General features: G+C 55.1%; 1 protein-coding gene across 1 annotated transcript in view; it reads left to right on the plus strand.

The window, feature by feature from the left end:
• grin2ca (glutamate receptor, ionotropic, N-methyl D-aspartate 2Ca) overlaps positions 1–13,124 on the plus strand; it is a 54,269-nt gene extending 41,145 nt beyond the window's left edge. Inside the window, exons 5-12 of the mRNA XM_030089945.1 lie at positions 165–376; positions 4,548–4,716; positions 5,946–6,225; positions 6,644–6,873; positions 9,409–9,569; positions 9,648–9,835; positions 10,333–10,565; positions 11,484–13,124. Coding sequence (XP_029945805.1) covers positions 165–376; positions 4,548–4,716; positions 5,946–6,225; positions 6,644–6,873; positions 9,409–9,569; positions 9,648–9,835; positions 10,333–10,565; positions 11,484–13,124 — 3,114 coding nt within the window. The remainder of the gene's footprint in view (positions 1–164; positions 377–4,547; positions 4,717–5,945; positions 6,226–6,643; positions 6,874–9,408; positions 9,570–9,647; positions 9,836–10,332; positions 10,566–11,483) is intronic.
• Positions 13,125–13,432: the final 308 nt, after the last annotated feature.

A 13,432-nucleotide genomic window follows, 5' to 3' on the forward strand; every position in this document is an offset into this window, starting at 1 on the left:
GATCTGTGTACCTGAGTCAAGAAAATCTTCATCCGCCATTTTTCATGATTACCCAGAATTCTTTGTTGTGCCGCCTGTTACTGATGAAGCTAATGAACCATCTGGAATCTGGTGCAGAGATTTCTCACTGCCTGATCCTGACTCCCCTCCTCCTCCTCCTCCAGGTGGGTACCTACGAGGGCAGCATCCTGCAGATGCGGTACCCGGTGTGGCCGCGGTTCGGCTCCTACCTGGAGCCGGTGTCGGATTACCGGCACCTGACGGTGGCGACGCTGGAGGAGCGGCCCTTCGTCATCGTGGAGGCGGTGGACCCAGTGACAGGGACGTGTGTCAGCAACACGGTGCCCTGCAGACGGCAGTCCAACAAGACGGAGACGTGAGTAGAACCATCCTCAGTCCAGAGAGAGACGGAGTCCCTGATCAGGAACTCTGAGAGGACCCTGATTCAGTCTGGACCTACAGCAGCTGGAGGAGGAAGATGCTCTATAACCTGATGTTAAAGGAGGAAGATGCTCTATAATCTGATGATAGGATGCTTTCACACCTACTGGTCCGCTAGAGTGGTTCGGTTCGGACATAAATGTCGCAGCTGTCAACTAGTTCGGTTCGCATTCACACCACTTGTTTTTGCAGATGAACTATCCACTATGACCCTCCAGCCCCTTCGCGGCGCTGTTCACACAATAGTGTGTCTTGGGTGATGGAAGTGAACCCTGATTGGCCAGCATGTGTGACGTGATGCGCCGCGCGGCTTGCTACGGAAGTCTCCGCCGACCAGAAAGCCTTCTCCACAACAGAGCGGACAAGACCGAGGCCGGTCAACGTTCACACCAGCAGCGGACCGCACCGAGACCGCCTCCTCAAGGAGGTCTCGGTACGGTTCTTTGTCCCGGACCAAAACTAACTGGCCCGCTTTCACACCAGCGCGTAGGAACCGAACCTGCAGGAGTTGGGGACTCTAGTCCGCTTCAAGTGGACCAAATGCTGTAGGTGTGAAAGCACCCTTAGAAGAGGAAGATGCTCTATAATCTGATGTTAAAGGAGGAAGATGCTCTATAATCTCATGTTAGTGGAGGAAGATGCTCTATAATCTGGTGTTAGAGGAGGAAGATGCTCTATAATTTCATGTTAGAGGAGGAAGATGCTCTATAATTTCATGTTAGAGGAGGAAGATGCTCAATAATCTGGTGTTAGAGGAGGAAGATGCTCTATAATTTCATGTTAGAGGAGGAAGATGCTCAATAATCTGGTGTTAGAGGAGGAAGATGCTCAATAATCTGGTGTTAGAGGAGGAAGATGCTCTATAATCTCATGTTAGAGGAAGATGCTCTCTCAGGTGGCTTCACTGCGGCCGTCTAGGATCGAATGCCACTCCTTGTTTGTTTGTTTGTTTTGACAACAAACTATGACCAGAAGAACCGATCGACATGCTGGGGCGGGAAACACCGTTTACCGGAGCATGTTCTCCACCCGGCTCTCCAGATCGCCGGAGCTCCTCTGAAGCTCCGCCCCCCTCCCCGAGCAGCATCACATGTTAACTCGCTCACCTTAATTGATCCGGGAATCAAACCTGAGCCCATTAAGCGTGAGAGGTAGAGCCGTTAGCGCCAGCCTGGCCTCTCATCACTCATCAGCCGCCGTCTCCCCGGATCGCCGTGCCGCCCAATCAGGAGAATGTGTGAGTTGTTGCCGGGTTCTCAATGAGACGAGGCCATTAGGCCGGGTCGTCCATCGCCGCCACCTGGAGACTGATGCCGCCGTTCATTAGCGGGGCCGAGACGCCGCGGCCGTTATCTGGTGCTAACGAGACGGAGGGAAGATGGAGATGGGGTCCGCTGGCCGTGATGGAGCACTTTATGGCCCTGGCTGACCGGGTTGCTCCGCCCGGAGGGCGGCGGCGCCATCAGTCCTGGAACGCCAGAGAGACGCTTCATCATCCCAGGAGACCGGGGGGGAGGGGGCTAGGTCGGGTCCTGGAGGGACCCTCAACACACTCCACTCCAGTCCAGACTTCAACATCCCACCTTCCGCTTCCTTTCTGTGTTTATGTGTGTTTCCATGGAAACGGCAGAAACACTAAAAAAAACAACTAAAAACAACACAGTTCTAATGTTGAAACTGAAGCCAAAGATATGATAGAGAGCACAGTACAGTCTAAACATTAACACACACACACACACACACACACACACAGACTCTGCCAACACTGAAGCATCCTCACAAAACAATCACGGTTCACCAACAATCTTCACTTTCACCTTCAAACCATCACTCCAGAACGGCTGCACTGAATAAATTACCACACACACACACACACACACACACACACACACCCCTGGCAGCAGCGCGGTGTTGCGGCCCTGAGCGGGGGATGGAGGGAGGAGTGTTTACTCTGGCTCTGCAGCGCCGTTCTCCTCCTCCACGTTCATTTGTTTCTGTTTGCTGTGGCGGCTCGTCTCATTGCTCCCCCCTCCCCCCTCCCCGATGAGGGGGGGCAGAGTCCATCAGACTGAAGGTCTTCAGGAGGTGAGGGGGGGTGGGGGGGTGAGGGGGGGTGGGGGGGGTTCACGGCTCAGCGCCTCGCCGCCGCTCGGCCTCCAGTACTGACTGGAAGCAAACAGCAAAGGATCACAGTCTGCAGACACACAACAGGAACACAGCAAACTACACTGAACAGCCAGAGGAACAGTCAGAGGAACAGTCAGAAGTGGAGTCAGAGGAACTGTCAGAAGAACAGCCAGAATAACAGCCAGAGGAACAGTCAGAGGAACAGTCAGAATAAGTCAGAGGAACAGTCAGAGGAACAGTCAGAATAAGTCAGAGGAACAACCAGAGGGAACAGTCAAGGAACAGCCAGAGGAACAGTCAGAAGAACTGTCAGAGGAACAGTCAGAAGAACAGTCAGAGTAACTCTCAGAAGAACAGCCAGAATAACAGCCAGAGGAACAGTCAGAATAACAACCAGAGGGAACAGTCAGAGGAACAGCCAGAAAAACAGTCAGAGGAAAAGTCAGAGGAACAGCCAGACTGTACTGAAAACACTGTAGCATTTGACAATCAACACACACACACACACACACACACACACACACACACACACACACACACACACACACACACACACCCCTGGCTGACTGTGAAGCTGCAGAACCCGTTCTCCCTCATCTTCCATCAGGACCAGGACCAGGACCTGGTTCAGGACCTAGACATCAGACTCTGCTGGACTTGATCAGCAGAACCCTGAGCCAAGCCGGCTCGCGGCTCACTCTGGCCTGGACCGGTTCTGATCCTGGTCCGCTCTACAATGTTCCTGTTTGATCAGGAACACCCTTGAAAGTCCGGAATCGGCTCACTGCAGCAGACCCCCGGTCTGAGTCCCGCTGTGTCGCAGGAGGCGAGAAAACGTGGCGTCAGCGGCGAATCCTAATCAGATCAAGAGACAGGAAGAGGTGAGGAGCGTGGCAGCCTGCCAGGGTTTACACTGCTCCACAGGAGGAGGACATGGTCCCGCTGCCAGGCTTTACACTGCTCCACAGGAGGTGAACAATCCCTGCTGCCAGGCTTTACACTGCTCCACAGGAGGAGGACATGGTCCCTGCTGCCAGGCTTTACACTGCCCCACAGGAAGTGAACGAGCCCTGCTGCCAGGCTTTACACTGCTCCACAGGAGGAGGACATGGTCCCTGCTGCCAGGCTTTACACTGCCCCACAGAAAGTGAACGAGCCCTGCTGCCAGGCTTTACACTGCTCCACAGGAGGTGGACATGGTCCCTGCTGCCAGGCTTTACACTGCTCCACAGGAGGTGGACATGGTCCCCGCTGCCAGGCTTTACACTGCTCCACAGGAGGTGAACGATCCCTGCTGCCAGGCTTTACACTGCTCCACAGGAGGTGGACATGGTCCCTGCTGCCAGGCTTTACACTGCTCCACAGGAGGTGGACATGGTCCCCGCTGCCAGGCTTTACACTGCTCCACAGGAGGTGAACGATCCCTGCTGCCAGGCTTTACACTGCTCCACAGGTTCTTCCTCTTCTGACATTTCTGGCTGTTTGCTGAGGGGACTGGTCTCACTCCTCCTGGTTCTTGAGTCTATATTCTGCAGGCTGAACAAACTCCCTGCTTCCCTGAGACTCAGACTGAATCTGTACTCGACTCCCTGAGTTCTGAGTCCACCGACCGAAAGATAACAGACTCTCTGCTCACTGACTCCGACGTTCTAGAGTTAGAGTTCCAGATCAGCTCCAAGAAAAACTCTGTGAGCCTCAAATCTCAGAGCAGCTGCGACTTGTCAGCTCCAGATCGATTCAGATTTGTTTTTGTGAATCCAGACACTATTACTTTATAGAGCATCTTCCTCCTCTAACATCAGATTACAGAGCATCTTCCTCTTCATTCTTCCTTCTCATCATTCAGTGATTCGATTGTTTCTGGGAACAGTCTGAATTCAGAGCGTTGTTCTGCTCTGCTGTTGTTCTCGTCCGTCATGCACTGAAGCCGGTTCTGGCCGGTACCTGACCCATTCTGTGCTCTCTCCCCGGTTCTGCAGCATTGTGGGCCACACGGAACCCTACACCAAGCTGTGCTGTAAGGGCTTCTGCATCGACATCCTGAAGAAGCTGTCCCGCACCACCAAGTTCTCCTACGACCTGTACCTGGTCACCAACGGCAAGCACGGCAAGCTGGTGCGGGGCGTCTGGAACGGCATGATCGGAGAGGTGCGAGAACGCGCAGAACGCTGAACGCCAGCACAACGTGCTCACGTTCAACATCTTCAACACGCAGAACACAGCTGCTGAGAGGTGTTTTCAAAATCAGGAACTTCAGTAGATTTATCAGAGAATCCATCTGAACTAAACTGAACCGTGGAGAAACAGCAGCAGAACAAAACCTCACAATTAATTCAAGGAAAAGTGATTTTTTTTTTCAAGTATCCAAAGGTAGATTTTCTTCTGATGACCTTCATCTGACCTTTAGCTGACCTTCTGATGACCTTCTCAGGAGGAAGATGAAGCAGCTCTCACTTTAGTATCTGATGAAACTCTGAGTTCAGAGGAACGAATGAGAATGTTTCATGTTTTTATTCCTGAAGAGATTTAGGGTCAAAGATCAGTGTTCAGTGTGTGCTCTGGTCCTGGTCCTGGTCCTGGTCCTGGTCCTGGCCCTGCACCTGGTCATGGTCCTTCTCCCAGTCCTGGTCCCGGTCCTCAAACTGAGCGCTCATTCTGCTCGTTCTCATCAGCAGAAGGTTCCTCAAAGACGTTCTGTTCGGTTTTTTTCGTCCAGCAGAAGCAGCGAGACGCTTCGGTTTCCTGACGTCATTCAGTGAAACGTGATCACAGCTCAGGAACCTCGGTTCTCCTGAGACGACGGAGCGGAACTCCGACCAGATAACGAGTTTACAAAACAATCTGCAAAGTGAGACTTGGACCGGTTCCCTCAAGTGTTCTTCGAGATTACAAACCAAGAAATGGAGAGTGGAGGGAACAATAGAGGGGGTGGAGAAGGTCAGAGAGAGGGTGGAGCAGGATGCAGTGAGAGCGTTCCCACCGTGCTGCTAGGTGGAGCGTCTGGACGGGTACTCCACCTGTCCTGCGTCAGGATGAGGAACTCAGCTGTCAGGATCAGGTGGATCTTGTCAGGATGAGAGGGATCTCGTCAGGACCAGGGGGATCTTTTCAGAATCAAACTGATCTTGTCAGGACCAGGTGGATCTTGCCAGGATCAGCAGGATCTTGTCAGGATCAGGGGATCTGATCAGGATCAGCAGGATCTTGTCAGGATCAGGGGGATCAGGACCAGGGGGAATTTGTCATGATCAGATGGATCTTGTCAGGACCAGTTGGATCTTGTCAGGTTCAGGCAGACCTTGCCAGGACCAGGTGGATCATGTTAGGACCAGGTGGATCTTGCCAGGTGGATCATGGTGGACTCTCCTTCCTCGCAGGTCTTCTACAAGAGGGCTGACATGGCCATCGGTTCTCTGACCATCAACGAGGAGCGTTCGGAGATCATCGACTTCTCGGTTCCGTTCGTGGAGACGGGGATCAGCGTGATGGTTGCCCGGAGCAACGGGACGGTGTCTCCGTCGGCGTTCCTGGAGCCGTACAGCCCAGCCGTCTGGGTCATGATGTTCGTCATGTGTCTGACTGTCGTGGCTATCACCGTCTTCGTCTTCGAGTACTGCAGTCCCGTCGGCTACAACCGCAGCCTGGTGACAGCCAAAGGTCCGAGTCCCTGTTCCTGTCAGACTGTTCCTGTCAGTCAGACTCTTGCTGCCAGTCAGACTGCACCTATCAGGCCGTTTCTGTCAGACTGTTCCGGTCAGACTGTTTCTATCAGTAAGACTGTTCCTGTCAGTCAGACTCTTCTTGCCAGTCAGACTGTTCCTGTCAATCAAACTGTTCCTGTTCCTCTCAAACTTTTCCTGTCGGACCGTTCCTGTTGGACTGTTCCTTTCGGACTGTTATTGTCAGTCAGACTGTTCCTGTTAGTCAAAGTGTTGCTGTCAGACTGTTCCTGTTAAACTGTTATTGTCAGTCAGACTGTTATTGTCAGTCAGACTGTTCCTGTCAGTCAGACTGCTGCTGGTGTTCACATGAAGCTGTCACCGTTCTCAAACCGGTTCTCCGTCCGTCCCTCCAGATCCCGGCGGTCCCACCTTCACCATCGGGAAGTCGGTGTGGCTGCTGTGGGGAATCGTCTTCAACAACTCGGTTCCCATCGAGAACCCTAAAGGGACCACCAGTAAGATCATGGTCCTGGTCTGGGCCTTCTTCGCCGTCATCTTCCTGGCGTCCTACACGGCCAACCTGGCGGCCTTCATGATCCAGGAGCAGTACATCGACACGGTGTCGGGCCTCAGCGACAAGAAGGTGAGCACAGCCGCACCGCCGGTTCTATGTCACGGAGAACCAGGGAGAACACGGAGTGCAGGGTTACTGTCAGTGGACAGGGTGGTGGAGGTTTGGTGTCAGTGGACAGGGTGGGTGGAGCTCCAGAAGGTAAACATCCACCAGCAGTAAGTTCACAGACAGAGGCCAAACTGAGTGACGCCTCCAGTCTTCAGGAGGGAACGTCAGAGACTATCAGGACCCTCCAGTCTGGATCAGGACCTTCTTCTGACCGTGACTGACTCCACCCACTACCAGCAGGGCGGCGCGGTGGAGTAGTGGACCTGCGCCGCTGGGTTCCACCGGAGCCCAAACCTTGAAGACCTCAGTCAAGATTCACTCAGCAAAAATGTCTTTTCAAACTTCCTGTGACTCCGCCAACCTCCGTCACCCTCCACCCGTTGGTCTGGTTCTCTGTCCAAATCTCAGAATCACTGGAATCGTGTAGACGGACAAAAACAAGACTTTCTGGAAACACTGTCCTGAAATTCTGCTCGTGGTCCTGGTCCTGGTCCTGATTCAAGTCCAGATTCTCCTGGTCTTGGGTAGTTTTAGAGTTAACAGTCATCGTAACAACAATCAGTTATTAATGTCTGAATTCTCCAGTGTTAATGTTCACAGTCTGTTGTTCTGTGCAGTGTGTTTGAGCGTTCTCGTATTTCTATCCTTGTTGGGGCCAAATGTCCCCACAAGGATAGCAAAACGTGAAACGACGTGCCTTGTGGGGACCTTTTTCCGGTCCTAAGTAGGAGAAACAGTGTTTTCTTGACCATGTTGTTGTTACTGAAAAAAGTAAAAGTGCAAAAACATTTCTTTAGGGTTAGGCTTTGTTGTGGTGTGGGTTAGGGTTAGGGTAAGGGTCAGGGTTAGGGGCTAGACATGAATGGGAGTCAATGGACGGTCCCCACAAGGATAGAAATACAAGACTGAGCGTGTGTGTGTGTGTGTGTGTGTGTGTGTGTGTGTGTGTGTGTGTGTGTGTGTGTGTGTGTCTCAGCACCAACTAGTGGAACAACATGAGAGCCCTGCCTCCACCAGTCTTTTCACATGAAGGTTAATGAAAGCGATCTTCCTCCACCCGGACCTCAGCTCTCCACCCCCTCCTCCCGCCTCCACCCGGCCAGCGCTGCTCCGCTTGTCCCAATTCCCTCTCAGATAATTAACTTCATGCGGTTCTGCCAAAAGCAAAAGAGAATGACGGCGCTCCTGCAGACAAGGACGAGCTGAGGGGGGTGGAGGAGGGTGGAGGGGGGTGGAGGACGGTGGACCCCCGTGGGCGCCGTGTCCCAGACTCAGTGTCTGGTCAGTCTACACATCGCAGTTTTCCCTGAAATTAATGTGGCGAGTCGGACGGAGCTGATGTAAAGGCTGGAGTCGGGTGGAGGAGACATTCAGGTGGAGGTGACGGAGCCGTGTGTTTGGCTCCTCCCTCTGGACCTGACAATTCACCAGTTTCAGGAAAATCAGTCAAGAGGAAATTCATCTGAATTACCTGGATACACACACACACACACACACACACACACACACACACACACACACACACACACACACACACACACACACAAACACACACACAAACACTTTAGTAAAGTGACAATGTCCTCAATAAACTGCCCTCACAGAAGGTTGTTGGTTTGAGTCCCTCCGCTGCTCCGCCCTGCTGCTTCAGTCGTAAACCTGGAATCTGCGGATCAGATGGTTGCCATGGTGATGCGGGATATGAAACATGATCCCTCTGTCTCTCGTTCACGTTCTCAGTAGCGACAGGTTCCAAGTTCAGTACTTTTATAGGTAGCGACCGAATTCTGTTGGTTCCACCGAGAACCGATTCACCTGAAATCAGACGGTACCGCGTTCTGGTGACGCTCCTGGTTAAACACCAGGCTGAGGACCAGAGCTATGGCTACAACTCCTGCACCTAGCACCATTAGCCTGCTAACATCTGTTAGCACGCTAGGATCTGATAGCCTGCTAGTATATGTTAGCACGCTAGCATTCATTTGCCTGCTAGCATCTGTTAGCACGCTAGAATCCGATAACCTGCTAGTATCTGTTAGCACACTAGCAATTATTAGCATGCTAGCGTCTGTTAGTAGGCTAGCATCTGTTGCATGTGTTAGCAGCTCATCATCTGCAGCCAGCAATACATTAACATTTATTACCATGTAAACACACACAGGTACCAGAACTCGGTTCTGTTGAGCACCGGTACCGACTTCCAGGTACCAAGAATCGGAACCAGATCGGTTCAGATGGGAATGGTACTAACTCCCAGGTACTGGCCATCGGAACCGAATTAGTTCAGATGTGAACGGTACCGACTCCCAGGTACTGGGCATCGGAACCAGATCGGTTCAGATGGGAATGGTACCTATCCCTGGTTCTGAGTTGTTTGAAAGGCCTGGTGAAGAGATGTAGAGTTCTTTTTCTTGCTTTAGGAATAAAACCTGCAGCTGCAGTTCGACACACCGTTCTTGTATTCTAAACTCTCCCCGTTTGCTTCCTGCCCAACAGTTCCAGAAGCCGCAGGAGCAGTACCCTCCGTTCCGCTTCGGAACCGTTCCGAACGGCAGCACCGAGCGGAACATCCGGAGCAACTACCCCGAGATGCACGCCCACATGGTGAAGTACAACCAGAAGGGCGTGGAGGACGCGCTCAACAGCCTGAAGACGGGGTGGGTCTCCGCGGCAACGCCGTCCGGCACAGCCCGGCCCAGCGGGGAACCAACGCTCTCCCTCTCTGGTCCCGGCAGGAAGCTGGACGCCTTTATCTACGACGCGGCGGTGCTGAACTACATGGCCGGGAAGGACGAGGGCTGCAAGCTGGTGACCATCGGCAGCGGCAAGGTGTTCGCCACCACCGGCTACGGCATCGCGCTGCAGAAGGACTCCCGCTGGAAGAGGCCCATCGACCTGGCGCTGCTGCAGTTCCTGGCCGATGGTATGTCCTCACAACGCCACCCAGGACAACACGGAACCATGCCGGTTCCACGCGGAACCATGCCAGTTCCACACTGCTGCCGTAGAAACGTACTCAAGCCACTGGGCTCGTAAAGAGAGACAGCAGAAGTCAGGGACAGAGAGACAGCAGAACCAAGGACCGGGTGGAAACAGGTGCAGCGTGTTGAGATTTCTGAAACAGATGCGTCTTCTCAGTGTGAAGTCAGAAAAGTGATTTTTTTGTTTTGATTTGAAACGTCACCCTGGTTCTGCTCCCTCAGGTAACGGAACATATCAAAGAATGACAGAACGCTTCCCTCACCGTTCTGACTGAACACTGTCGTTCGCCGGGTTGTCCTCCAGCTGGCGGAGCAGTGAGTCGTTCCACCGCCCTGCCAGCTGGAGCAGAGCGGTGTTCCACGCCGCGGTGGTTACAGCTAGCAGGCTAGCTTGTTAGCGTGGTGGATTGTTAACCAGGTTTACCCTGCTGTCTCGCAGGCGACACCCAGAAGCTGCAGACCGTCTGGCTCACTGGAATCTGCCGCAACGAGAAGAAGGAGGTGATGAGCAGCAAGCTGGACATCGACAACATGGCGGGCGTCTTCTACATGCTGCTGGTGGCCATGGGCCTCAGCCTGCTGGTCTTTGCCTGGGAGCACCTGCTCTACTGGAAGCTGCGCCACTCCGTGCGCAAGTCCGAGCGCCTGGACTTCCTGCTGGCCATCAGCCGGGTACGTCACGCCGCCCTCTGCCCCGCGGCGCTCGGGGGGTGAAATAAAACGAATGAAATGAAAACCGCAGTGGAGACATGAAGACAGGAACTGTGACGGAGCTCAGATCAGACTCAGCGCGAATAAATAAATAAATAAAGAGGCACTAAGCCTCCCATCAAGCATGAGGTGAAATCCAGACCAACAAAGAGCTTTAATCCGATAAAACGTCTGTAATGGCTCAAAGCAGCATCAATAAAACCTTTTCCTTCTGTTCACATTCAATAATCTGGAAGAACTCGCTGTGAATTAGTGGAAACGTGACATAACCATCTGAACCGGCTGGAAATAGAACCGTTTCCTGAGGAAGGTCAAAGTTCAGATTGACTGTGAGAGCTGGTGGCTCTCGGGTAGGGTGAGGGGCCCCTTGGGGGGCCTCGGGGCTCCTCATGCTAGATGAGAGGCCCCATGGGGTGCCTTCAGGACCCCTTGGGGTGCGTTCAAGGTCTCTCAGGATAGGTCCCAATAAGGGGCCACAGGGTCCCACAGGCTAAATAAGATGCCCTGGGGGGGGGGGGTTCAGGGCCCCATGGGTGGCCACAGGGTCCATTTCATGCTGCTTGTGAAAGGAAACCACTGTCTTTGGACAGTCCAGAAGATATGTCTGTGGGGAAGGAAGCTGTAGAGACTCATCTGGTTTTAATGAGATTCTCCTGACTGGACTTTTTTACAACCTCAAGGACGACGTCAACCTGAGATTCAGGTGAGACGAAGCAGAGGAACATGTGAAACATGCAGGATGCCGGTTCTTGAGGCTCTTGCCACAGTGGTTTGGTTGGTTCTGTCAGAAAAGCATCCTCAGCAGATGGGTGGAGCATCAGGACATGTTGAAGCTGTTCGATGCCTGATGTTTCACCACCGTCCTTCTGCCTCCTGCAGGGAATCTACAGCTGCTTCAACGGCGTGGAGCACACGGACCGCAGCAGCGGCCTGCAGAGTCCGGACGTCACCTCCAACTACACCCAGGCCAACATGCTGAAGATGCTGAAGACGGCCAAGGACATGGTGTCCTCCGCCCGGGTGGAGAACTCCCTGGACAACGCCACCAAGACCATTGAGCACTGGAGCCGGAGGGGGGGCGACGGCGTGCGGGTCGGCCTCCCGCCCAGGGTGACCGCCGGTGACGTGGCTCATGGCCGTCTGCCCTACGTCTCCAGCATCACGGACAACCACTCGCCGTACCCCCAGAGGGCCGTCACCCCCACCTTCCCCGTCCACTACGGGGACTCGTCCACCCAGCCGCTCCTAGAGAAGCCGCGGGCGGCGCCCCGGCCCACGCCGCTGCGCTACACGCTGCCCGCCCGCGCCGGGCAGCACGTCCTGGAGAGGACCCTGCCCATCTCCAGCCTCAGCAGCCCCCACATCGCCATGAGGGACCCCGCTCCATCGGGAACCCCCACCGCCCACCACACCGCCCACCACGGCGGCCGGCTGTACATGGAAAACCAGCCCCGCCCCGTACCCGCCTCCCCCTTCGTCCCCTACAGGGACTTCCAGGTGCCTGATATCTACCTGGAGCACAAGGCGCCGCTCAGGAGGAAGTTCAGCTACCCCCCCGACTGCGTGAGCCGCAGGCGGCGATCCCACAGCTACCTGTTCGAAGCCGCCGACCCCCGAGCGAGAGGCGAGTACGACGAGCCACGGTCCTGCCTCGCCGAGCTGAGAGCCAACCACCTCCTGAACAACCACGCCCCCGACCCCACCTCCGCAGCGTGCAGCGCCGGACACTACCCCGGCAGCAGCACCAGCTGCAACTCCTGCATGAAGCCCTACCTGGAGCCCGAGATGGACGACGTGCCGCTGCTGGGGAAGGACAAGCTGAACCGCCGCGCCTCCTTCCTCAAAGCCACGTGGGGCAACGACAGGATCCGGCAGGTGGATGAAACCAAGCCCTCCACCTCTTCCTCCCCCTCCGCCCGAATGGACATGCCCGACCTGTTCCCGCGTGTGGTGGTGGCGGCGAAGTCGAAGCCCCACAAGCTGTACGGCAGCCTGGGCCACAACCTGTCCTGCTACCCGCTAGCAGCCGAGCCAGCATACCTGGACCCGGCCCACATGGGGTCGTACCCCTACAAGCAGAAGGTGAAGTACTCAGAGTCGACCCGGCTGCCCTCCTACCGGGAGGCCATCCTGCAGAACGCGGCCGCCCTGCGCCGCTCCTCCTCCACCGTGGTGCACAGACACTACTCCACCTACTTGAACTCGTACACAGACTTGCCGGTGTACGTGGGGCCCCTGGCCCAGGGGCCCCACCACTTCTACGGCGGCTCCCAGGACATGTGCCACTTGTTTCCCTGTGGCGGCCACTGCCCGGACAGCGCCGCCATGCTGCCCCGCATGAGCGATCGGCCTCTGGTTTACCACAACAACATGTTCGGGGCTTACGACGGCATAGGGAAGAGGGAGGAGCCGGGCTCCGGGGCCCGGGACCGGAGGCAGGTGTTGGTGGCACACAGAGTGAACAGTCCCTATGTGCCAAAGCCCTGGGGCCGGGTGTCCAGCCTGGAGTCAGAGGTCTGAACCCCAAACCTCCCCGGTTGGGGCCGGGTGTCCAGCCTGGAGTCAGAGGTCTGAATCCTGAGCCTCTCCGGATGAGGGGGGGGGCAGGGTGTCCAGTCTGGGTCCCGAGTCTCTCCATGGGGGTCCGGGTGTCCATTCTGGGTCCCAAGCCTCTCCATGGGGGGTCTGGGTGTCCAGTCTGAATCCTGAGCCTCTCCGGTGGAAGGCAGGGTGTCCAGTCTGGAGTCAGAGGTCTGGATCCCGAGCCTCTCCGAGGGGGTGGAGTATCTAGATTGGGTCCTAAGCCTCTCCGTGGGGAGGACCAGGTG

Source organism: Salarias fasciatus, chromosome 4 (assembly GCF_902148845.1).
Source record: "Salarias fasciatus chromosome 4, fSalaFa1.1, whole genome shotgun sequence".
In the NCBI taxonomy this organism is placed as follows: Eukaryota; Metazoa; Chordata; class Actinopteri; order Blenniiformes; family Blenniidae; genus Salarias; species Salarias fasciatus.